General features: G+C 38.7%; 1 protein-coding gene and 1 non-coding gene across 4 annotated transcripts in view; both read left to right on the forward strand.

Moving 5' to 3' along the window:
- The first annotated feature begins 490 nt into the window (after positions 1 to 490).
- On the forward strand, positions 491 to 563 carry Trnav-uac. Its single transcript has one exon. It is a non-coding gene; the product is annotated as a tRNA-Val (tRNA).
- A 12,408-nt stretch (positions 564 to 12,971) lies between these two features.
- The window catches only part of LOC107188496, a 380,591-nt gene continuing 365,837 nt past the window's right edge, over positions 12,972 to 27,725 (forward strand). For all 3 annotated transcript variants that reach the window (XM_015576795.1, XM_015576793.1, XM_015576794.1), the window contains exon 1: positions 12,972 to 13,092. In XM_015576795.1, the coding sequence (XP_015432281.1) occupies positions 13,052 to 13,092 (41 nt within the window). In that variant the 5' untranslated portion in view covers positions 12,972 to 13,051. The remainder of the gene's footprint in view (positions 13,093 to 27,725) is intronic.

Consider the following 27,725-nt stretch of genomic DNA (forward strand, 5'->3'; position numbering starts at 1 on the left):
AAAAAAAAGTGAAAAGAAAGACAATTCCATTAGAAACAAAAAATCTAATATTAAATAGACTAGCAGATGGTGAACCAATTCATCACAAGAAGATGCGCGTTAAGGATTACGACGACTAGCAGTGAATTATGTAATGTGCATTTTGAAAACTTCTCCATGTCTACAATGAAAAATTAAATGTTTTTATAATGTGTAATTTAATTATTTATTTTGTTTGGAAGCACTTTCTCATGTATTTCGTAAATAATTGACGTATTTTCTAAGTGCGATTTTTTTTATGCGGTCCCTCTCCGCCGCATAAAAAAAAATTTATGTAGTATGTCGTACAAAGTTGTTTATTATATGTAGTATTTATGAAATTTCCGAATATTTTTTTGTGCGGTTTCTTTTATGCGGTCCCTATCTACCGCATAAAAACAGGTTTTACTGTACAAGTAAAATTTTAGAAATGTGTTGTTAAATACTTGTATAACGAAAGTCGTGAACATGTGGTTCCGTGGTGTAGCGGTTATCACGTCTGCTTTACACGCAGAAGGTCGCCAGTTCGATCCCGGCCGGAACCATTTATTTTTTCCTTCATTTTAATTAATATGTTTTCAATTGAAAAAGGAGATAGGAGATTTATTTAGCAAGTATGAAACTAACATTTAGTACATGTTATTAGAAATAACTTATTACCTACCGGTGGTTATTTCCTATTTTTCATAGTACAGCCTTTTTCACTGTGACAGTCGTCACATAATTGCTACGATTTCTAAGTCCAACGATTTGCTTGTGAAAATTTATAAATGCACAAATCACCAAATATTATGGTTGAAGTGAATTTGTCAAACGTTCAACATTAAATATCTCAAAAACAGTTCGAGAACAGAATCTACAAGTTCCTTGTGGTTATCAACGAATTTGCACATGCGCACACACGAATGCACAAGTCACTTTGCACAAATTACTTATTTCAACGTGTAAAACAGACTTTTCAAACGAAACACACGAAACTGTTCCATTCAATCTAATACACCCCAGACCCCACGTTCACGTTGACACGACCAGTAAATTACAAGTCGGGAGGCGAAACAAAAAGGCATTGACGAATCACAAGGGTGTGCAGGAAGTCGAAATTGATATTCGGTTCGCGAGCACACATTTGTCTTGTCGCGCCTCCGGGGCTTACCAGCCCGGTGCAACGAACGCTCGTCGAAACCTGCTTCCCTCCTTCTATCCGCTGGGATCACCTTCATTCACCGTTTCCGTGGCGGTCATCTGACGGCGGCCCACCTGCGCCCCTTACGAACGCGGCCAACTGCCCGTGCCTCGTTTCTTTAAGCCGCGTCGCGTAACGAGAGCAAGTCCGGTTTTTAGCCAGGGCCGCGCCGTCGGCCATTCAGCGTGCCTTTTTCAAGCCGGGTATTTTATATCGCGACGACAAGACGGAGGAGCCACGGGCGCGTCGATGCCTTTTTGAACGACCGATCTAGCAGTTTTTTTTTTCCATCCTTTTATACCCCGTCTCATCCGCGAACAAACGTTACGATCGGCGAGGTGATTTTATCGGACTCGGTTTAACGAGATACGCGAAATCGACGATTCAACGGGCCGTGACCGATAGAGATTGGTGATAAGAGATACGGCGTGGACCGTTGCGTGAACGAATTTCGTAATTTGTGTACCGTGTAATTAGCATCTCTCCTGTCGGTTCGTGGTTATCGGTGAAGTTTTGTCGAGATTTTTTGCGGCAATCGTGTGCGGTCCGCGGTAGGATAGTATGCTGGGGGATCGTTAAGATGTACTGAACCAGGGGATTTGGAAATTTAATGGATGTCATTAAAAAGAAGTTTGGAATTTGTAGAAGTAGTGTAGAAGTTTTAAGCAAATAGAAGGAACCCATAAAAATTTTTATTTTTGTTGGATCAATAAGGACACTGAATGAGCAGGAGTTGCTTGACTGTAACAGTCATCCAGTAGGGGTTGAAATAGGGGGAGTTTATAAAGTATTATTAAGATCAAGGTGCAGTCTTATCCAAATTAGTTGGTAAAAGCTAAAGTAGATTCACAGGGAAGTATTCTGTGGCTTCATGAACATCATACTTTTACCCTCTACGTTGGGTATAATATACAGGGTGAAGCACCCAAAACAGGCCACCTGAATATCTTGGCTGTTACTGGTGATAGAAAAAAAATGTGTCAAACCCAATTTGCATGATATCAAGGAGCACATATTATGATGTGAATAGTTTTTTGATGGGTGGACGCGTACAGGTCATATGAAGGTCAAATTCGTTTTTTTTTAAATGGAAAGACATGTTTTTTTACGTGTCTTCATAAATTCGTGAAATAGTTTCAAATATATGAATAATTTATCGTTCGTAGAGTTCACGTCTACTACTAATATTGTCTTGAAAATGTTATCGTCTGTCAAAGTTGCTTTCGTGTTTTGGTACTATTTTCATTTGCAGAAGTTTGTTTGTAAGCCAATATCATATCCATTCTCATCGCACTGATCGATATCGAGTGAGAAAGGAATCATTTTTCCCCGAAAGGGGATGAAAGCGACTACCTCGCTGGCTAGTAATTACACAACGGCGAAGGAAATTGGGTCGAGTGGCGTGAGAATACTTTAGGGCACCTTCAAAGTCTAGTGTCCTTGAACAACCCCAATCTTTTTACGAGACGTGCTCTTTGATTTACGCGACTTTTGCTCCCGTGCTTCGCTTTGTTCTAACTGAAAAGAATCGTGTCTGATGAAACGTTACATTCTCTCGCCCCAGCCTTCAGCGAACGAACTTCCCAATAGTTTCATTTAAGAATGGTAACTCTTTTCGGAAGCTCTTCAGTTCTCCCAAACTCCTCAACCTTGAAGGAATTTTGTCATTTGAAAAATTCGTGACAGTGTAACGGAGGTAATTAATTTTTCATACGGAGGATATAACACGTATCAGTATATAAATATCAGTTTATCTTCTTATCAATATTGAACTGGTTCGTTGTTGAATCGAAGCGTCTGGGTTACAGATACTTCCTTTAAGAGTAGATAAAGAGAAATCACAAAACGCTGTCTTCCAAGTCTTCACATAGCTGCGTTTATTTCCCTTTAATTTCTTTATTATACACGTTACGAAGTAGAGTATTTAAAAAATAGTCATCATGTCAACTCAAGATTTAGGGACCTTAGAACGCCCAGATCCAAAGGTCTAAGACCAAAGTCCACTAAATTCAGGTTGCTGGCACCTTAAAAATCAGACTTTTGAGTCTTTAGAATCCTAAAATTTCTAAAATTTCCAATATTGATCATTCGGTCAAAGAATGATCTAAGTTAATAACACTCTCAGTCTTTGAATCCCAGTATACGATTAAAATAAATCAAATTTACATATTCCTACAATGTATTCGAAATAATTAACCTTTGACCAAAAAGTCTAAGAAATCCTGAATGTTAATTCACATCTTTGGAACTCTGCTTTAACCCACTGTATATATAAACTGCACTAAGGAACAAAAAAGTCTTTTATACCTACAATTAATTCTAACCCGTAGACATCTGTGAAATCTATTCCAATTGTTGCTGAAGATACATTTCCAGATTAGGGTGGTGCAAACTGGTCCTCTAACGTCGGTAGGAACGATCGGCCGAAAAGACGCCGCAGGTGCAGACCGCCGATGTAGCTAGGAAACATTAACAACCACACGACTGGTTCCTCGAGATTTCACGGTCCTGCGGGTTAAGTTGTACCCGCAGGGTACACAACTCCGTGGATTGGCCCGTACGAAGAACCCGTCATCGAAACTGATCGTTCCACGCGGGAGGTAAAGGTCCTTGCATCTTATTCATGAACGGCTACTTCTGGCCAATCATCTTGGGGTCTGAATGGGCCACCTGCAGCTACAGGGGAATATGGATACGTGATAAATTCGACTCGTTCGGTCCGGTTGTTACTTAATCCTTTAATGGCGCAGGTCGAGCCAGATCGATTGTATCAAGCTTGAGGCAAATACTTCTGTTTGCTTATCTTCTAAAGAGGTTTGACCATGAAACTTCGTTTAGAAAAAAAGGATTATTTTTATTAGTACTTCTTGCAATACACTACTAATACTGAACTCTTATGATCTTCATGCAGTTAATGGCCCTGTAATTAATACTCCCTCGAATCGTTTATCCTCCATTTTATGCTTCTTCCTTATTTTTAAGGATCTTTTATAAATTCCTTATTTTTACAGGAAGTTTCTTTTCGTTTGATATTCCTGCCGTTTCTATGTTGCACCATGTTACAATATTTTTAAATTTATTATTAATATATGTTATTTCCTTCGCCTGTGCATACGGTGTTTCTAAATTAGAGGGCATAGACTTGGTGTCTGATTGTATTTTTTATCATTGCATTTGGAACACAAAGACGGGTTAAAATTGATTGAGTATCGGTTACGTGAGCGTTAATAAAAGCACTTCCGTGAAATGTTGTTAAACATTTATGTACTAAGTTTTCGCAATATTTCTTCTGAGTCATCTTTAACTCTAGAAGTCCATCGTTAAGACGCCTGTGAAAACGGACGATGAGAGGAAGTGCGAAACTTTCGCGCGAATAAGACAAAGAACTTTCGAGTTTGAAAACTTCACGCAGAAAGACGATAAATTTCCTTCCGGAGATTGATTAACGTTAATGGTTATCTAGCTTCTTCTTCAAAGAATTCTATAAGAAAATACTTTTTCACGGTATAATTAAATGCAATTATATTCGAGAGTTGCTTACAGCTTTATCGTCTCCCGTCCATGAAGAAACTAAAGAGAAGACTACTCTTTCTGTCGTAGGTAAATCGAAGGTAAATATCCTAATTACGTATTGCCACCTTAAGATTGTAGCGTAATTTTATTTAATCATTTTACGTGTTGTTTAACCTAAACATCGTCTTAGTTTGAAACATAATATTATTTAACATTCCTTTCATAAAAGAAGTAGTCTTACACAATTAAATATGAAAATTAATTGTTAATTAATTAAGATCTGCGAGCAATCTCAGTATCTATAACTGTCATCAAAAAAATTAAAGTAAGTCTTATTAATAAATATGTTAAATTAATTTAACAAATCATTTTTTACAATACATACAAGTTGAACAGTAAAATCATGGCTCTTTGCTAATAGTAAGATTTCGCCATCACTTTTTGGTTCCGTGGTCGCGTTTTCGACACTCAAATTGCATTTTAATATTTCAATATTAACGTTTAAATACCAATTACTTACAAATAAACGTATTTCTTTGTTTTTATGAAAATCAAAATCTCATTTCAATAATAAAATTTTTTCTTCACACAATTCATTATACGTTACGTTTTTATCAAGTAAAATAAATAAAGTGCAGTATTAAAGACACTGGCAATAATTGGGACATTTACCCCAGATAATAAACAAAATTATAGAAACCGAACGGAAAGATTTATGCTCCGTGTAATAAATCCTTCGCGACGTCACGAAAGACAAACTTGAAACTTTGCCGCCATATTTTACGGAGCACGCAGCACAGCTTGTATAAATCATATCGGCATTATGAATATTCAATATAGCGGGGCTCGATTAAATTGCACGTTTCATTGTATACGTAACGAGGGGTGGCCGCGATCAGACAAAAAGGATGTGGATTTTCTTACGAAACACCGAAGTCCACGGTATCAAGGATGACAAAGACCTTTTGCATCCCCCGTTGAAGAGGGTGAAACCGATCGCGCCCCGCGGGTCGTCGAGGCTTTCAGAACGAAAGGTCGTCAGAGTATGTATAACCGTTGCAAAAGAGGCGATGCACTACGTGTGGTTGCAGCATAGAGCGCATTGGGGGTTGCACGAACGAAAAATCGATGGCATCGCCCCTGCGATTGTGGCCGAGCGTCGCCGAAGTCGGCGGCTCAGCTGTGTGTGTTCCGAATCCCGTGGAACGCGGAGCGCTCCGGAGTCGAGCCAATTGCCCCGACGAACAACTTTCCGTCAACTTGCACGGCGACTACTATACAGGGTGTCCCAAAACAGGTGTAAGTTCTTGAAAAGGATGATTCCTGGGGTGATTTGAAACAACTTTTTCCTTAGCGAAAAAGTTCTACGAGGCTTTGTTAACAGCAGACTAGCGCTCTGATTGGTCGGGGTTTTTCGTTAATATCTTGTTAACAAAGCCTCGGAGAACTTTTTCGCTAAGGAAAAACGTTGTCAGAAATCACTCCAGGAATCACACCCCTGTCAAGGACTTACACCTATTTTGGGTCACCCTGTATACTTCACCCGTACAAGTTCGAGCCGGTTGATGCTTCGGAAGAAGTTGAATAATTCGGCGCAATTGCATCTTCAAAAGTGCAAAGTTCGGAATGACGAGCCGTGATGTCGACTCCTGGGATATTCCGCTGGCTCGAAACTTTCTTCGCTGTATCTGGGACCGGCACATTGTATATTTGATCCTTGTCGACTTTGAATTTGGATGGAGGGATACTTGGAATGACTACTTCGTTGTTAGAAATGATTTGACGTGTTTAAAAAATTGGGGATGGTTCACTGTGACTAGCTTTGGGACGACTAACGTTTAATCCATAGTTTCACTGATGTGAAGTAGATCTTAAACTTTCAGCTTTTTATGCTGCAATAAAACTGGGTAGCAACTGCTTTTACGAAAGAAATATATCAAAATGGTCACTTCCCCCGCTTAATTGTTCAAACATACGTAAAATTGGACTTCTGACGATTTCATACAACAGTGTAAAGTTATTTAATATTTAATTATAGAATCGCTATTTTATACTTTCAAAAACATTTAGGAAAATAATATCAGATGAAAGACGTGGGTTCGTGTCCAGTTTAAAATTGTACTCTGGTCCCGTGAATGTATTTTTATTGTTCATTTTGCTGAAAATTTGCTATTCTATGCGGACGGGGATAGTGGATCTTCATTTAGCGGGAAACTCTTTCAAAGTACGACAATTCAATTACCATTTAGTATTGTATTTAACGGGGCTCCCAGGACCTCCATTTAAATTCGTTAATACGAAAGAATGGCAGAGAATAAATGGCGTTCTCTATTATCTCCGCCGAAACACACGCGAAACGGGCTTTTGAATCAGAAGAATGTCTCGTGTTTATCACGGGCATTTTTAACGAACAATTTTAACATTCAGATTTATACTTTTTACCTAAGTAGAGACAAAATTATTATTTTTTTAAGGAAACAGTCGTTTAAACGGTGCACCCAAACTGTAGACTTTGACTTATCATTTCGAGTCTTTCTTGGAAAAAGTTATTAATTGATAACCAGCACAGAAATGGGCACACAAATTCCCTTTCAAATAAATTGTTAATAGTCAAATAAAGGGTTTATTAAATTAAAAATAATCAAGAACTTTTATTGATTTGACAAAAATTCCGTCGAGTTTAATCAATTTTACATTTTATTTTTATCCCACTAAAATCCTTAAAACGTGAAAAAACTATTTATTTTTATTTCTGGCTTCTATAAATCGCTTCATAAAAGGACGTTTTACTTAAAAGCCCGCAGTATAATTGTAATATAGATAGGTAAGGTAGTCATTACATTTAAATTTCCATTTGAGTATAAACTTTTGTATCACGCATAAATCTTACATCTCATACCTAAACATCGTCATAGTTTAATGAGAAAAAATTAATCTAAATGATTGAATTCAATGAAAAATACTTAATATTTACACAAAACAATACAAAAAAGGTACGTCATGTGTTATAGCGTACCCTTGGCGTGCGTAATATTACGTTTTCAATTAGGAAATCACTTTTGTCTGTTAATAATTGGTACGTATTGTATTCTGCCTTGCTCGTTTCATTCTCATGAAATACCACTTTGTAATATCATGGTACAGCAGTTTAGAAATAGAAAGAAACCAGGGCAACCTTTAGCCGGAGGGCGTGCAAAGGAAATATAGAGGACTCTCGTGGGATGCGCAAATGTCAAGAGGCATTCTCGTAATTTTTCAGTAAAGCTGCTGTTAGGGGGTACGCGTTCCCGTATTAATAACTTAGTGCGATTTGAGTACGGCGCGGGTCAAGTGACGATTACGTTTCTCGGGATACGTCCAGCGTTCAGACGGATCGCGATCATTGATGCACGCGAATTTTCCATTCGAATTTGAACTGTCCAAAGGAACAATGATCATAGTCACAAAAAGTAAAATTTTCTGTATTTGAGAAAGAAACTGTTGTAAACTCCCTCTCACTGTACACGATCAAAAATGTAATATTCTTCTTTTTTATAATTTACTTTTGAATCTTTTTAAGAAAATATTAAACGCTTACAAATTTCACCAAAGTTTAATTTCTTTTTATAGTCCAGACATTGGTCTATCGAATTGGATCATTCTTCCATTGGAGAAAGGTGACATTGATCGTTCTTTCCCAAACCAAAGATTCTTTGGCCCCTAATTTTTCCTAAGATTTAACATACGATGCTAAAATTTCAATTCCGAATTAGAATGGACTATGACCGTTTCCCCTGGACTCTTCATTTTTTAGTAGTTATCTGCCCCTCACGGTACGATTATTTTCTATGTTGAAAATTTTAGAAATGAAAACGAAATACAATGGGATATAAAACGTCGCTCGTATTTGTATCAACCAATTTCAATGAAAGTTTCAGTATGTATATAACTACTATTAAATTTTCATTATAGCCTCAGATTAAAAAGTTGTAAAAAGCGATCATTACTATTCTCTTCGCGATTCCGGCCATTTGCAATTTTTTTTACACATCATTTAGTAAACTAATGTTTCTTTCTTCCTTTTTGACCCATTTCGATGACGGAACTCTCTTAAAAATAATTGTGCATCGATGTTCAGAAATAAGAGCTATACGGTTTGGTTTTACTGCGAATCAACTATCTCGTAATCCGATTAGCGAACATGAGATTATGCAACGCCAGTTAAGCTCATCCTCTCCCTTGTTCCGAGCTTTTTATGCCCGGGTTGCAGGATGTAGATGCAATCCTATAGCTTCACCGGAGAGCGTTGGACGTAAATTTATGATGAACATGTGTTTTACGGTCTCATTCTGTTTTCACTTTTAGTTCGAGCGTTTCTCGTTTGAACGCCGGTTTTGCTGACCGGCTTACACGTACCTACATATATTTTACATTTTCATCAGCGTTGAAGTTAAAAATGTTAATTACAATCTGCATTAGTGTACACTTTAATTTATATGATTCAGATTAGTATGCGTTAAATAGAGAAATTAAACATAGCTTAATGAAAATCGTGTTGCCCGTGAAAATATTATGTTATTGCATAATAAATGTCGCTTTTTAGCGTACTTTATTTCAACCATCTTAAAACTCTTAAACATGGAATCAATAAGCTTACCTGTAACTAATTAGAGACAGTGTGTTAATTAAGATAGACTTTACTTCGATTAAAGATCATCGTTACACGATAAATTGTAATGGTTAAAATTCTATTATTCAAAGGACATTTATTATGCAAAATCTAACGGTAAAACAACGAACACAGAAGTACCTGCCAAAGATAATATTTATTACACACAAACCTGTTTGCAATAAATTAATACTTCGTCGAATATCCTCGCGATCTTATTATAAGTATCTTTAATTCTTATCTTTTATTAAAAATCTATGACCACCTAATTTTCTATGAAAGCGTCTTTTTTTTTAAACTAAATAAGAAGCGATTATCTTCTCAAGTATCAACTACTGTTCCACAAGACTCCTGTTAAAAAGACATTTTTATAACGTTTCTTTTTCAATAATTTTATCGTTGCCCTTGCGATTTTTCGGTAGTAATCAAAAGTTGAAGCTATGAAGAATGTTCTGTTAAATTTTCAACTAAATTTATAATTATTAAAAATTTTGCGTGAGCCACCTTACATGTTCATTCATTGGTGCGTTTATCCTACGTAAACTCAGTCTACTAATTAAATATATAAAATACAATACCCGTATACAGTGGGCGGATCGATCATTTTCGTTTGTCAAATTTGCCCTTGAAAGTTTTTGCGTGTATGCAGTCGCAGCACAAAACCACCCTCTATGTAACTCGATTGATTATCCAGAACAAGGTGGCCCGTGGCGCTTGGTATCGCCGGTACCTTGAGCCGTGCCTGGCCGGCAAGGGAAGTCCGTGGGGAGTCGGTCCGGTTGGTGGGGGAAGCGAGGAGCCCGGCTGCTCGCCGGGGAAGGAGTACCGCGTGTCTGCCATCTCTGTCTTTGGTTCAGTTCGAGTTCGGCGCGCAGCCGGTTCGTGTCTGTGTTTTTCGCGCCGCGCGACTTCCGTCTGATCGCTCGTGTTCTTCTTTGCTGCGTGTGACTCGCGTCGATACGTACGTACATACGTCGTCAGTGTTTTCTTCGCCCCGTCGTCTTCTACTTGTCAGGAAACACGGTCACCGTGTCCGATTTCCGTAAAACGTGGGTAAAAAACGAGCCACCGATTTTCGTAGTCGCGCCTTTGACTTCTCCCCGACGAGTCCAAAACGCGCAGTGTGGTCTTTAGTGGAGAGCATAGATGGGTAGAAAATTATCATACATGACTTTTATTCGTTTATTCTTATAATGACTGCCAAACATATATGTTAATCTTTTCAAGAATCAGCCAATGAAAGCTGTGTGTGATAACTTTTAGAAATCTCTGGTGGAGAGAGGGATTGTATCGTTCCGGGGGAGGCTCGACGGGCATATGCACCGTCGCGCCTTGTAGTGTTTTGCGTACAGTGGCAAGTGGTATTACCCGTGTGCCTCGAGTGAGACCCCACGACGAGAGACGGTGATTCATTCGAACGCGGAAAAACGAGCTTGGGGGTTTGTTTCGCCTCGTAACGTTTCCGTGCGAACGATTCGCCTCCCGCCTGTTGTCCACGCGTTTACCAGATTGTTATACGAAATTTGCGACGTAGATTGCTCCGAAATATCTATCGATCGACGCGTACGACGACAAGTGACAATGATCTCCGTCTTCGAAATGAACATCGTGTGATTACGCGGTGATCGGGGGGGCAACATTATGTTTGGGCAACAGTACGCGCGTTTTTTTCTGGGTGTCAGTGACAGTGTACATATAACGATCAAAAGGAAGTTTCATATCAAATTGATGTATTAATTGTTTAGTGTTAGGTTATGATTATTATTTACTGGTTGATGTTATTTGAAGAATCCATTTATTGTTGTGGTACATGTTTATTTATTGACAGTGTTGTGAAGATAAACGTGAATTTGACGGTTCTCATATCTTGAATATTACTTCTTTGTTATTATTACTTCATGAAATTGTTATTGATAGTGAACTCAGTCCTTAAACTTATGACTACCATTGTAGATGATTAGTATGGACTTTATATTATGGAGATTTAGACATATCTGTGACGTTGAAACACTTTGCACTTTGAAGAAGTGTAGTAATTAATCGAATTTTTATGTAATGTTCTAAAGTGGAGTATAAAAATTCGCATGGTGCAAACAAGATTTTATTAGTTCCTTAGTGGTAAATGATTTATTTTAAACGTTTCGAACTCACGAGCGAAATGTGTTTCGGGTGATATGTAGTAATTATGGAAAAGAATATCGTGAACAGGATGTAGTGGTTGCAAGCTTTTTCTAGCAAAACTGGGGGTAATTGTGAGTTTTATTATCATGAACCGTAATTTCTTATTTGGGTCGGACGATTAATCAGGGAAGCTAGGTACCGTTCGTGCTGACATCATTGGCAGCTAATTAATCAGCGATATAATCATCTTGTGTACATACGTACAACTAACTGTGAATGTTTATTGGAATACACTGTGTCTCGTCGTGAGTGGTGTCATTATTTGATAATCAAATTGATAAGAATTTCGAATGAGTTAATAAGTAATTAATTAAAATTTTACACAGTGTCATTTCTTTCGATTTAAATTGTGACGTAATTGCTAAAGGCCACACTTGTGCCTATAAGTATCTTATTGGTAAAACAATCAACGAAAACAATAGTTATTTCGATTTTCTCGAGAAGGGGAAATAAGATTTTCACTGTGCCTCCATGTCTCACGCCGAGTTTACAATTTTCCGGTTAATTAACCTCGCTCGTTCGGGAATGAACAGTTCGAAAATACCCACGCGATTCCCGAGTGCGTTGAGTCGGTGATTGTTCATTGATAAGCGGACAATGAGAAGCGTTGCTGACTCACTTTGCCTGCTCTTAATGTTTTTCACTTTTTTTTTCTCTGTTCTGAGTCCGAAGCGAACGTGACATTACTATTGACGAGTCCCGTGTCTTTTTTTTTCCGTCCAAGTGAAATAGGTTCGCGCAGGACGTTCACCCGTATGTATTGACGCGCGAAGGTCTTATTATGCGTTGACGGATCAGAGAAATGATAGAGATTCTTGTCAAACACGAAACTCTTATCGTTACTCCAGGGAAGGGGGGGGGGGTGAGAAGTTCCACAAATCGATAACGGGATAGTAATACACTTGTATCTTAATCGAAAGACTTCTTTTTTAATTAATTATCAAAAATTTAACGGAAAAATGATGTTACATAATATCGTTAGAGACGGATTAGTAGGCTATGTTCTATTGACAATTTATAACATACTGTGCATCTTCACACTATTGACCATCCCTGTAAATTGGATTCATTATTATTAACAATTTTAATGAACAGTTTGTGTAAGCTCGGTGTGTGACTTGAAGTTGGCCGCGCTACGAGATTGGAGCTCGCGATTTAAACTCTCGATATCTGTTCACGATACAGCGAATCGCGTCTCGTGCGAAACAGTGAGTCAATCAGGGGAGTTCTTTGATTTCTCGTCGGAAGAAAATCACGAGTGTCGATCGATTGATCGATAGAGTGTCAACCTGCTAGAGAGGTGTAACGAATAAATTCTGGCGCGAAATAACACAGAACGGTGGACGATCATGGTGTGACTCGGGTGACGAGAGAGATCTTTCGGAAAGATCGACGAAGTTCACCGGTGTTTGTTGTGTGGTGATTGGTTTTGGTGGTGGTGGTGGTTGATACGCTCCTGGGAGTCGGAAGCCCGTTGGCACCTGGGCCTCGTTTACATCGGTTTACTCATGCTGGGAGTTTTGAAGCGGCGCTGGAAGCCATCGAAAAGGTGAGCGTTTTTTATTTTGGAACTACAATTTTTTGGGAATAAAGTTTAAGGGTTAAATTTCTGACCACTTGAAAGAAGCCACACGTGTAATGAAAGTAAGTGTGGTATTCGTTGCGCACAGTACAACAAGAAATATGAATGGTTCGGTAATAGTTTACAATTTGGTCGGTGTCTCCGATTTTCTTCAAACTTTAATATGTTGAAACGGGCTCTCTAAAAAGGCATAATATTGTTTTAAAAAGAATTATACGTGCACCCGTCCTCCGATTTAGGCGGAGTGTTTGCTCCATTTGGTTTTTCTGTATGCGGATAAAAACCGTCTAAATAGAGTCTGCCTGTACAAAAAAAAATTCTCAAGAGAAAAGGCAGTATGATTTATAAAATATAGATTGACAAATAAAAGTTGAGCAGTAGTTTCTAAATATTTTTAGTTTTGTGCATGCTATAAATACAGTCCACTCTGAGCGTACGCTCTTAAGTTGAACCCTCCCGTCAGCAAAATCTTAATAACGTTTTGACGTCTTTTCACCATTGGCTCCAAGTTATTCCCCAAAATTTTTCGTTCAGGATAACAATTTCGAAACCGTCGAACACGGAGTCACTGGTCGAGTAAACGGCAATCTTTTGAGGGTTACACTGCGCGCGGGTCCGGGCGCATTTACTCTGAAGCAATCTTCCTACAAATACGAAATCAAAAGGCAGGTGTATTTACCTTCGTACCTATGGCCGATCCTCTCGACTAACGACATCTCAAACAGACCGTCTGATCGCCCTTAGGATTCCACGAACAGGATGTGATCGTTCAAACAGGAGTAGAAAGGGGGAAAAAAATGAACGAACGTCCGTCGACAAATAACGAAACATTGGAACGCTTTGATCCTCGTCGCGTTCATTCCTTACAGCGGAACGGTTATCCTGATCATTTTTCTATCTTTTCGACGTCTGAAATTGCTGGTATGCGGGCCCGTTTATTTGCACTGCAACTCGTTCTGTAACACCGCTCCTCGTTACACTCGCATTACTCTATTGTTCCATTGTTCTATTGTTCTAGTTAAGGTACAGTTGTAAATAATGCCGCAACAAATTTCTTCGTACGGCAATATTGGCACGAATCTAAGTAGTAATCCGCGTCGCACCGTGTGGTACCCCCGGGGCAGTTTCGGCATGGTGGTTTATTGGAAACGATTCCGCGTGGGATGACGCTATTAGAACTGATTTCGGGTGGAAAATTATGTGGACAATTGTGCACTTTATATTCTCCAGTCCATGAATCCTCAGAATTTCACTCACTCTGTAAATTTCCTTTGTGCATCCTTAAGTAATGGAACTCTTTCAGATTTAAATTGTTTTATTACTTCGGTGGATTAATTACTCATGTCTAACGAATATTCAGATGGTACTGTTTTTCTTGCAATTATTATTCCTGGAATTGTTTTTAAAAAGGAAAAAATATTAAAGAATTAGTTAACGACTGAAAATAAGTTGTTATTGAAGGACGGATTAATGTGGCTTTAAGAGTAGCTAGTAAAACATGATTTCGTATACGTGATGTACTTATTATGTAGTTTCATCTAATCTTCTATATTTGTATAAATATTTGATTTACGTTTCTTGCTTCAGAAGAATGTATACCATCATAGTATCAAATAGATAAGATTATAGAATCATATAATTAGGTTATTCTTCAATCTCCTACATATCTATTCAATAATTCAATACTTATTTAATAATGTTCACAATTGGAAGGCGCAGCAAGATTAACTAAGCTAAGTAAAACCCTCAGGCATTCAGTACAGTGTAATACATTGCATGGGATACCTATAAAATCACCCTAAAATTTTCAATTCTTATTTATTGTTGTTAAAATAGAAACAAACCAAGACATGCCATGTCTGAAATTTGAATATTAACAATAATAATGATATCACGTTAAGAATAATAATAAATTAACATTAATCTAATGTAATCACAGTAAAAGTGTGTCCCCTTATTCGGTACAAATACAGTAGACTCCGGTATTACACGTGAGACACCTTCTGTATTACACGAATCCGTGTTATATGAACTCGGGTTATATGGAAGTTCACTCTATACTCATTGTACCCAGAGGTCCAACGACGATTATACTAAAATTCGACTAATACGAACTCCGAACACACTGCCACCATACCATACCATACAAAATTAGCTCCGTTTAATCCCGTTCAGTCATCGGACAGTAAAATATTAAAGTTCACCCTCAAAACTACATCCAGTCCCGATGGCGCCATGTTGTCCACCCAGTAACAACCGAATCGCCGCCCATAATCTCCGGCAAATATTCGAATGCGTCCTTGCATCGTAAATTAGAATAACACCGGGGACTGCGGGGCCACATGGATTCGTGTAACATAATTGCATCCCCGTAAATAATGCCCGGGATGTGCGCGTGCGCGCACGCGCACGGCACGAAGGTGATTACGTTTAGCCCCGGCGCGCATAATTTTGCATGGTAATGTTTACACGGGCTAATTTAAACGAATTCTCATAACACCTGCTGCGCGTTCGGCGTTCCTAATTAATTTTCATTAGACAACGGTGCTTGTCGCCCGCCCCGTATCGGGAACGGGACACGGGGACCTGCGAACATTCGAAAGTACGAAGTGCCGCCATCGAACCGTCATAGAATGCGGTTTTTCACGTTCCCGATTCCCCCCGTACAAATTGGACGATCCCGCGTTCGCACGAGATTATGCTAAATTCGCCGAGGTGTCCCGATTAAAGGACCGTTTATATTAGGATGGGTCGAGCACGGGATGAGCCTTTGACGATCCCTTCACCAGAGTTTTCGATGAGCCGACAAAAATATTCTTTCGTGTTTCAAATGAAAGAATGTTTACTACCGAGCTCGTGGAAGGCTCGTTTAACTTCAGGGTTCGTCTAATTAACTGTCTGTCAGGGTTCGTTCATCTAACTTTCTGTCAGGGTTTGTCTAACCTTCACCCAAGGTTCGTCGAAAGCTCATCCCGTTCCAATATAAATGGATCTTTAATTCGTAAACGGACACGTATTAAGGAAGTGTGTCTTTCAGCGAGAAGTTGGGTCGCGTGGGGTTGAATACGATCCGGGTTGAAGGAAGTTCGAGTTTCACGATGATAAATGGCGCACTTGAAGGTGTTGAGAATCCTTCGAGGTCATCTTGTTGGGCTGAAAGGAATATTATATTCCGAGGTTCGAGGTTTTCGCTCTGAGACGTCGTATGTGTAGTCGTTACTAGAGTGTGGATCTTCATGCAAAATTGTAGTGTGTAGAGTACAGGAGTCCCCGCTTAATTGACGTGGAGTTATCCCCACCAATTGCTGGAACTGGTTCCTCAGAGTGAGCGTACTATTATCTGTGCTACACATCGTAAAACAGCTGTTCGAAGCTTTCTCTCTATTTCACTCACATTCATTGTTTCTTGGTCTCAAGCCTGCATCAATGAAACAAGAACCGCTGCAGTTTATAAATTCAGAAATAAAAATAGAAAAATTTTCGTTTTCTTAAAGATTTCATTAAACTACGAAAGGCATAATGAATTTATTAAATCTGTGTATTTTACTTTATTTTGGATAGTTCTGCATGGTATGAATGCATAAAATTTTGAGTTTAATTATCGCCGTTGAGTCTTCGATGTAGAACGTGCACTTTTACAAACATTATACCAATGTTTTGTAAGCTTTGCAGCGTAGCTTATGGGCCTAACTTACTTTATCTCGAGGGTTAGCGATGCACATCACTTTTAAACGTCTTCGTTTGGAATAAATTTCATCCATTAAATTTTACAATTATTTTAATAACTCATTAGTGATTCATAATTACTCATTCACGGTTCACCTTCTATTTTTAAATGGAATATTACGTTAGTTAATCTTTTTCGAAATATTAGTGGAAAATGTCAAATTTACACTATTTAATTAACGAAGTAATGGTTAGTGTTACAATTCAGTATTGCAATTATTCCAAGTTTAAATATTTTTCCTTTTTTTCCTCTATCAATTTCATCTCGAATTCGATCTCCAATTACCAAGCACCAGCGGTCAGTTCCGTTTAGCCGACGTAATTGAATTAACAAAAAGTCCACCGGTCGAGTAATTCGCTAACGGTATTCGAAATCAAGCCCGTGTTCGGTCAAAATGCTAACTAGTGCGAGCCGATTCTGTGCATCTCGTGCGAGAAACGCGGCGGCGGCATGATGCGCGTGAAATGCAAACGCGTGGCTGAAAACTAGTTCGTTAAGGAATTCTCATCCACAGGAAGTGCGCCGGGTAACATGCAATACAGTTACGGGAACCCCGGAGGGAAAAAAAATGGAGTGCATGAGTGACTCGCTGCATTGCGATTAGATCAAAAAACAATAAAATTTCGAGCTCCAACCGAGATACGCCTTTAACTTATCTCTTATGAATCGTTTTGCCATTATCTTTCCTTACTGGCTGATTTTTCCTCAGTGAGAAATATTTACCAAATGAACATGGTTTCCGCGGTTTGTTTCGATATTTGCAGTTTGAATCAATCATTTTGTTCATCCAGCAGTTCTCGACAGGTCTGTAATTTAGACCGAAGAGAATCGATCGACCTTATTTCATTCTTGAAATGTTGATGAGAGAATCGTCGAATGAAAAAGTAATCTTGGATTTCTAGCTTGATCTCTAATTAGATTTGAATTTTACTTTCTCATTAAATATGTGGTTAATGGTCTACTGAACTCGTTTTCTCGATAGTGATCATTTTACTTGAAACCGTGAAATTCTTTCATTTATACGCGATTATTATAAAGTCCGTTACGAGAAAGAATCATGTATATGAATAATCGGTTAGCTGTTTGTCGAATGCGTGATTTCATTTTTTGAATATATCTTAATTCACGGACAATTTTATTCTACGTCTCTTATTACACGAAAAAATCTCCGGCAAAGTACTGTGAACTATTGAATGTAAAAAATGGAGGGATATTTATAGATAAAACAGTTTGCAAGAACAATTTATGTTTACTACATTTAATTAATGATAACATTAGTTGTACCAATAGATGTGATTTATTCACATACACAGTAATAAATTTATTAACACTATGACGAACTGGCTAGTTTCGCCAATATAAAAGTATTTATATGGAAGTCTCGATAGCAAACAAAAAGTTTAGATACACAATAATGAGCAAAAATTTACCAGAGTTTATAAAAACTTATGGTAACTATACAGAAAATTCCATAAAATTTTAACAAAACCATGAGGAATCACGAATAGTGGCACAAGCAGAAAGCCTAAGAGAGTTTAGAGAAGTATTAAAAAAGTTAAGAGAGTTGCAAAAGTTAGAGATAATGAAAAGTCGATTTAAGCAATTGTGACGACTTTAAAGTGTTCGATAAGTTTCAGAACGAAAAAACGAGTGATTCCTTAAGACGCGAGCTAGTGAATAGAAAGAGAAGGAAATAATTAACAAAATACGATTTTTTCTATGTATGCAAAAAAATTCAATAACATTGAATATCTAAAAAAAGTGTCAGTTGACATTCTTATGACGCCAATGTCACGTTATCAACTACAAATAATTAGCACTATGTAACATGATGCCACTGTAGCGTCATTGGTTGCGTCACAGTGTTAAAAAAGAGATCAAAGAAAGAGAGCATGATAATTAGTCTAATAACTAGACTGCGGATTTTATGCATTTATAGCCAATATGGTTCTGTGAAATACAATAAAAGACTTAAGAGAAAAATTAAATTTCTACATTTGCTTCTGTCTGTACAAGTTACTTTAGAAAGTTTCATTTTGCATAAAAATCCGCAGGATAACACTAAAAAAAAAAAACATTTCCGAGTCCTTTAATGCGAATTAACGCCCAATTACGGGGCCAGACACAGTCTGTCGAGGCCCATTGTAACCGATGAACACGAATTCGATGAAACAACTCGTTTCTTTATTTTTTTTTTTTTTGCTTCCCGAGAATCCATCCCGCGAAAATGCACGAAACGGTGCGCGACGTGAAAGCGTTGAATAGGATTTGCAACGGGGGTGTGATCCCATTCGCAATTATATCCGCCACGGGAGACAGAGAAGCGTGCAACTCGATCAAGCGAAATCCTCTCTCGTTTCCGGATATCCCGGCTTGACGGGCGAGAGAACAAAAATGAGACGAGGGAGGAGCAGGAGAGAGAGAGAGAGAAAGAGAGAGAAAACAGTAAAGGGATTGTGGAATAACACGAAAAAGGAAAGAAGAGAATATGCCGTCACGGTGAGGAAAATAAGGAAGGATCGTAATCGGGTTCGGTTGCACTCAGGTTCGCCAGCCTGACGCCTTCGCCGCCGCGACAGGATGGAATAAGATAAGTCAAGAATAGATAGATCACCTGCATATATATAGATGCGGCGATATGACATTTCAAAGATCAATGTCTGCCCGGTGAAAGTGTACCGCGGAATTATTTATGCTCGACATTGAACGTGAAAGGATGAAGAATTTGAAGATGCAAGCTTGATGAGGAATTTATGAGTCATGTGACCCCTTTGATCCTTTCGTGACTAGATTAGCTTTTTTGCGGAGTTGCTTGTTTATCTATTGATTATCTCAGGTCTGTAATGGATACTGAATTGAGATCAGAGTTCTTTGGAGTTTTCATGTTTTTTTTTTTAAATTTTTTGTGGGACGTATTTATTCCACTGAGACCTAAGTTATTGTGAGCAGGGAAGTTGGTTTTGGGAGAAACACATTTTTACTTTACTGTTATAAATTGTTCTTTACAAATGTTAATAATTATTTGTTATGGAATGTTTCGATGTATGGTGGAACACGGAAGAAAGCTTCATCTGAGACTGGTCTTTAACAGTAGAGACGCAAAATAACACGAAAATGTTGTTGGAATGAGAAAGAATTTACACATGTAGCCTCTTACTTGGATAATCTCGCACAACAAACAAAAATAAAGGTGAAAATACACAACAACTGCAAGACGAAAATATACACTATTACAAAGAACTCCACGACTTACGGTTTCATCTGCAATCTGGTATGTCTCACACAGTTCGAGTACTCTAATGGGACATATTTGTCGCAATGGTCACGAAAGGAACGGCGTGGTATGTCACAGTTCGAGTGCTCAAGTGGGACATATGCGTCCCGCTGGTCACGAAAGGGTTAACTCTTGCTCGTAACCTAGACAGTACCTGGACACTTTTGACCTATCGTAAACAATGACAGAGTGGGCACTTTCAACATTATTAGAGGGTATTATTCGATATACTGTTGTCGTGAAACGGAAAAACTTAGCAAGCTAAATTATATCTTGTAGTTGGCGGATTTCTAAACTAGCTCACAAGTGTTTTTAACACACATAGAACTACCAAACAGTCAAAATGACTGGTTAGTACATTCTTACAAGGATCATTAAAATGTCATAGCAATGTATTTTCTTAGATTTTTTACAACATTTATTCCACTACGAACCTGAAGAAACTAGTTGATTTATAGATTTCTATATTTTCAAAAATTTGTCATGTTTATCAATCCGATAGAAATCGTTATACCTTATCGTCGGTAGTTCTAGTGTTAAACTCTTTTATTCTTAGACATAAGCTAACCACCATTGTGACAAGGGATTACAGGTCATTTGGAATTCTCGGAAAAATTTCGGACCCAGTACCTGCACCGGCAATTACTTACAATTCAACCGAATAAGTTCTGCTGTTTAGTTAGAGTAATACTGAAGTCAACACGCACAGTCACTGACTCTTTCCACTACTCCCACATTCGATCAAATACTTTTTCTTTTCTGTTTGCCACCGAAAAAGAATGTTTCGAACAGATGAAACGATCACGAAGGTCCGAATTTCAGAGAACAAAAAGATAGTGTTATCGAGGGCTGAATGCTAAACACCGTGGGAAAAGGCAACGAAACAAAGCGCTAGCTGACAATTACTGTCCCCGGAATTTCATTGTGCTCGCACGTAACAGCGGGACAGGTGAAATTCCGTCGGTGAATCCGGATTGTTTCTTTGCCTAGCGTCAATTAGAAGTCCTCGGAACCGAGCAAGAAACCCCGACTCCGTAGAGCCACTAAATTCCGGTCGGGTTTCTGGGCCACGTCCTGAGACTTTTTCTGTGCCCTGGAATTACGATGCACTCTACCCAGACGATTACGCCGGTATTTCGTGTTTCTGATATCACGATGGAAAGTAGTCTGTTTGGAGTTCGATTCGCTGATATACGTGGACTCCTCGTGCATCTGTCTGGTATTTTCGGGCAAGAAATTTGGGTCGCTTGCGATACGGATCGATCAGGAGACCTTGTTTTTCTGCTTTTAGGATTTTACGGTTGAACCTAGACTAAACTAGGTTTCAGTCCCTGGATACGTGTGTCACTTGACAGTTGTTGGTATATTTGTTATCGAATATAACTATTTTTAGTTAAGAATATGTGTCCAATTGTAGTTAGTTTGTGTCCGGTTGCTCAGGTAAAAGTAGATCGTAGACGATTACTGCTGGGGGTCTGGACTAGGCTTCAGACTTTGAATGGAAGTAGTTTGAATTGATAGAGGAATATTGTTACATGCAAATATATATACGCAGTGGTCTCAATGACCTCCTACTTTAAATTGTTCGTATCAGTTACAGATACATAAAGCTATTATTGCGTCAAATGTGATTATTCAGGTGTCAGAGTTGATTCAGTAGCAGTGCTCCGTGTCGCTGTTAGCTGGTCGAATGACCGACAGCTAATGCATTATTCAATTTAGTATTGTACAGTCGCATTTTTAATTGTTCTTCAGTCATATCGTAATAAAGCTGTCACATTATTAACGAGATACGTCTATTCCGACTGCTTTATTATCATTTTATTTTTCTCCCAAAACCTTCTTTTGTTCGATCACAAAATACTCATGATTTTTATTGGGTTCTCATCAGGATTATTCGATCGCATTAATTGTGGAAGTAATTCTGAAAGACATTTTTGTTATATCCAAGATCACTATCTTGGATTACTCTAACCGAGAAAAGAGTAAATTAGTGAAATTGCTTCAAGTGATTGCATTTCTGTTTCGACATCCATTTTTTCGCAGAACAACCAAGTTTCTGATGAAGTGATTTATGGTCGGCGGGGGTGTATGTCGGTTCCTGATTGTATTTTATTCTCCCAAACTCGATCATTTCGTTTCACTAGGTCCCAAGTCTACTCTCTTCAATCACAAAAGAACCAACGTCGTGACCTACATCGAGTTCCACGTTTCTTCCGTGCACGCCTCCCATGTCCCGTTTCCTCGATGAAAAATCGTAAACTCTTGGTATCGACGTATCTGTTTCCACGCGATAATAAATTAAGGGTGCAATTCATCCAAGCGAGCCGAGTCGGTGTTGCGGTTTCGTCCGTGCAACACCACTGGAATGGAACAAAGCCGGGCCGAGTGCCCAGAAGTAGCGGAGCTTTTAAATATTCCCTCGAAATTTATGCGGCCAGGAACGCGAGATATTCAGCCGCTGAACACCAGAGACATTCAGCGGGAGTGTAGGACCGTTGTTACATCAGCGGAATTTCTTCTCCTCGGTTAACGAGAAGGGCTCTGTGAACGCGACACGCTGAACAGAAATTATGCGGGGACGATCTAACTTTAGAATTTCATTCTGGCGGCTATCAACGATCGATCCTCGCTTCTTTCTCCTCGGAGAAATTTATACCGGAACCCTTTTTGTTCGATATTCGGTGTTCGATCATTTGCCAGTTGGAATGGAGAGGCTTTCAGTAATTCGATATTTGAAATTACTGTGTTAAGGGGTTACCCCACTTTGGAGCCTAAAAATAAAAGCTATATTTGGCAGTTTTGTTTTGCGAAAATGATTAAGTAGATGGGAAATCTATTAACCATTTGCAGTTGATTGTCTCCTCCGAAGGGACAGCAGGTATAGGGAATTAGGAAATTCTGAGTGCAAAGGGTTAAAGTACATTTATTGTATATACCTTCAGGTACGCGTATATACCTTCTCAGAGACTTTTATTATAATAAGTAGATTAAATAATTTTCGTCCAAGTTGATTTTAGCGTTAGCGAGTTTCGCAATTCTGTACGTTGTATGTATTTATCGCGGAGGCTAGACGTCCGTGCATGTGCACCGAGTAAAAATAGCAAAAGCTGCGAGCAGAGGTTGCAGCGATTTCGTGTTCACTTGGAAATACAAAATCTTATCGGTTAACATATTTAACAGACATTGAACCACCTGGATGGATTACACGACAGACGAATAGCTTCTTGATTTTAGATGGAATAGAGTTCGATGGAGAAATTTGTGTTCATCATAACATATTCGGATTGTGAATAGATATTAAGATATACAGTTTTAGGTACGAAGAATCTGAATCGATGGAAATAGTATGAGCATATATTTGTTTCGCCAAGGAGTCTACAGATGATCAAGCATGGTTATCAATCTTCTTGGTTGCACAAACAGTTAGATCTCGTTGGGATATGCCTGAAGTCTCGGCCAAATGATTAAATATATGTTGATAACTTGGCAACTGTATTCTGTTTATTACACAGTATTACCACCGACATAGAGAACAGGAATTTATGTATAGGAAAGCTTGGAGCATTGTCTAGCTTGTCTTTGAGAATTAAAAAAGAAATAGTTGATTATCACTTGACATATCATTTGTACATGCACTCAGCCGTTATCATACGTCATTTTATTTAATATTTATATAATTTGTGAAATGGACATGATCAATATTTGGATCGACGAACAACGTCAGGTTGCTATTCCAATTATTATAAGCGAGGTATATAGTGTATTGGAAATTTATATCATTCATGAGGCTCTTAGAAGCCAATAGAGACTGCACTCTAGCGTCTATATAGTATTATTAAATCACGAACAGAATAACTTCCTGGCGTGCAATACAAATACATAGACTATAGAAAGTATAAGTTATCTATGAGGCTGAATAGTCAAACCTTCAATTTACACAATAGATCCTCAGAAGTATAGAATTTTCTTGTATTGGAAGATGATGATTAGATCGTAGAGAACGTCAGACATCGACGAGGTTCCTAGAAACGAATTGACCTATTAAACTATAGATTCTACCTTCTGGAGTGGTTTAGATCATAGTTTCACAGATCTCAAGGTGTAAATTATTTACGAGGATATTAACCCCACGAGTTGAACAATAAAATTCCAGATTTAACAGTCTACATGCTAGACCCCCTAAAGTACACGTTTCTGATGCCAGAAAGGGAAACGATTAGATCACAGAAAACGCAAGATATTCATGAAGTTCATAGAATCGATTAGATAATTTAAAATTTTTGATTCTAGATATTAAATCAGGGGGGAGTAGCTCTGTCCTAGAGCAAATAGCTATAAATTTCAGAACGTGTAAATCATCTCTACAGTCAGGGTAACTTTGTCCCAAAGTCAGAAAATTATTTTCGATTTTGTAGCTCTTTTGCAGGTATGTTTACGTGAAATACTTTTTACACAAGTTCTACTTTTTAAAAAAATGGCATTTAGAAAATTAAAGTGATATTAAGTTCATATTTTTAAAACAGTGTATAAGTTCATCACATAGGGAAATTAATGCAAAGTTCTGCATTTCTATATATAGAGACTTGCCTTAAATCCATTGAATAGTTCGAAGGTATCTATTGCTTCTTGCTCAATTCTTATCGAACGTTTCGAAGTATCAAGGTTTTCGCACCTTTGATTTGCTCTCATCTAAAGTTTGAAAATTGCGACTTAGTATACTCTGGCTCTGGGTTCCACATACATATTACAAAATATAAGATTTATCTGTATTTAGCTGGACAAAAAGTAATCAAACTTTCGTTTACAATCACAAATTGTAATCTCAATCACGAGTCTCACGAGACCATCGTATTTTTGCTTTATCCATTGTAGCCCTGAGGTTCATAGCCCCAAAGCGAACGACGACGTTTCACGTTTTCACGCGATGGTTCCCATTACCGTTTCGTCGATCGGCAGCTTCACCGCGCCCAGGCATAACAAACAAATTCTCCACCGGTAGGAGAAGTGTTTTTCGTCTGGCGAAAGCCGGCTTCTTCTCTTCTCTGGATAAATTTAATTGCGAGAGGGCTGGTGGCCGGGCATCGTAGAAATGACCTTACGACCGGCTCACCTTGACGGCGATAATCATGCCTTGAATTATTCAAGTTCTTCCGCTGATAAGCGACCCCGCGGATAATATATCGCCTCTAATTAGCGTTTGTTCGAGCGATGAAAAAAAAAAAAGAAAAACGAAGAAGAGTCGCGAGAGAGATTCGTATCGTTAGATTAATTGCCCTGGCAGGGGAGATCGTTACGACCCTGCGCGAATAGGACACGGCGATCCTTTTCAACGTATCGTTTATACGTGGGTAATTAACGGCGATGGATCGTGTACGATTTCGGCTAGGATCGTACCCGATGGATGTTGCAACGTCAGACGAGCGTGATTGGTAACGGAGGCCTCGAAAAGGAGATTTCGTTTTCGGAGAGATACGGTCAAAGAGGTCCAAAGTGATTCTTGAAAGTCCGAGTGGAGAATTGTGTCTTGTGTTTATTGACGGTGGTTAGTTCTGTAAATCATAGGCGATTGTAAAGTGGTAATTTACATACTAAAGTGTATGATTAATATTCTAGGAATGTCGTTTTATTCTATTTTCTGAATGTAAGATAGGATCAACTTTGTAAGATACTCCCAGCATATACATGTTATTATATATAAATCTACGAAAAAATTATATTTCTTTATATTACTGTTCTACAAAACTATTCCGATCATATCACCTGCAAAGAATCAAATTCAATATGTTATAACTAGACAGCTATGTCTGTTTATACAGTGCGTGGCATAACTGTAAAACTACTCTTATATATCGCGGTTCAAATAAAAACAATTCACTTTTTTCCTAAGGAATATAATTTATGCTTTCCTGGAAAAAACATTATTTCTGAACCCGATTTTAGATATGACATACTTGCTTCGTATTTATTTTAACCGCAATTCATAGAAACTAAAAATTTTAGAGTTGCTTTATAGTTTTGCCACGCAGTGTATCTCACTGTGTATTAAATGTCTCTAATAACACTGTACCTGTTATCAATAGAAATTTAAAATGAGTTCATTCGTTTATCCAAGTATAAGAAATTTAAGCAAAATCGTATTAAATTCCATTAAATCCTTGAACCACTCGTTGGAATATACTGCACGATCCTCTCGGACGTAAAGATCACCGGGAAGAGCCCGCACGATGTTCGTCGTAATCGAGTAGAAGCGGAAGTCCGAAACCGGAGCGTCCTCCCGGCAGACGAAGCCAAGAACTCGAGATCCGTGGTGTGTTCACGCGGCGAGAACGTGCGCCAACCCTTTTGCGGAATTTCGCACGCGACCCTGCTCGTGATCGTACCGGGCATTATCGACTAAACAGAAGGCAACCGTTCACATTGACCTTTGATTCGACCCGCGATCGTCCCGCGATTCGAGGCAGCCGAGAAAAGGTGAAAAGAGCAGGGGATAAGTTCATCCGTGTCCAAAGCCACCAGGCGGAAACAATAGGTTCGCGGCTATTTAAACTCACCATTCGGACCGCGAAAATGCAAATCTCGCTGAAACGGAACCTGGATCACGGAGAACCATATGGTCATCGTGAACTTGTGTGATTGAACAAATTGTAGACGCCCTTATTGAACGATTATACGAAGATGTGTACCTCGTGTATCTAATTTTAATACTTTGGCTGCCGCCACAGTGATGGAAAATCGTAAAAAGTCGGAAAAAATTCATCTATTAGAAACTTGATTTTTGATTAGTGTTTTTTTTTAGAAATTGTAGACACTGATTTTTTTTATTAAAATTAAGAAAGATAATTGACTATTTGATAAAGATAGTTGACTACTATAATTTTCTTCAGTATAAAAGAGTTGGAAGGCAATTCTTCAAGTAAGCTGTCCAGTAATCGAATCCAGGTAAAACAGGCGCAAGATGTGTTCTTGTATGATCATATCAACAGAGACGTATGTATAGAATTCCTTATTTGTGGACCTCTTTCCGTAAGTCGACGTGTTACCTCATTTAGGATCTTTCATTTGCATTTTTCTGAATGAACGTACGATACCGATTGCGACATTCCGCGGCTGAATGGAAGGAGTCCGAGAATGAGCTGGCCACGGTATCCTTGTACTTCTCTGTTTCCGCCGTGTCGTAATCGTTTGACCGGCCCATGAGGTGTTGCGGTCTTTCTTTTAAACGCGCGACGATGAAATATATGACTTGGAAAGAGCCCCGGCTCCGGTTTAATCGTTCACGACGGGGCATCGGTGACATTCTCCGAAGATCGATCACCGGGGTACCAGTGATTTCGCATAGACAACGGCCACGACGGCACCGGTCCGGTGGGTGGTAACGTTGGATGACAATTTAAGCGATGTGACTCATGAATACGCCTTAAAAGGTTTAACGGTATCTACCTGTCCCACCCTGTGTGTGCATCGCGTTTTGTAGAAATGTATTCTCGCGTCTGTGGGGTACGTGTTTGGGTTCCATTGTGGTTAGTTTGTGTCGTGGACGGAATCGTATATAGTATATAGTAATATTAACACATCGATTGCGACAGTGAAAAAGGA

Source organism: Dufourea novaeangliae, unplaced genomic scaffold (genome assembly GCF_001272555.1).
Source record: "Dufourea novaeangliae isolate 0120121106 unplaced genomic scaffold, ASM127255v1 scaffold124, whole genome shotgun sequence".
Taxonomy (NCBI): domain Eukaryota; kingdom Metazoa; phylum Arthropoda; class Insecta; order Hymenoptera; family Halictidae; genus Dufourea; species Dufourea novaeangliae.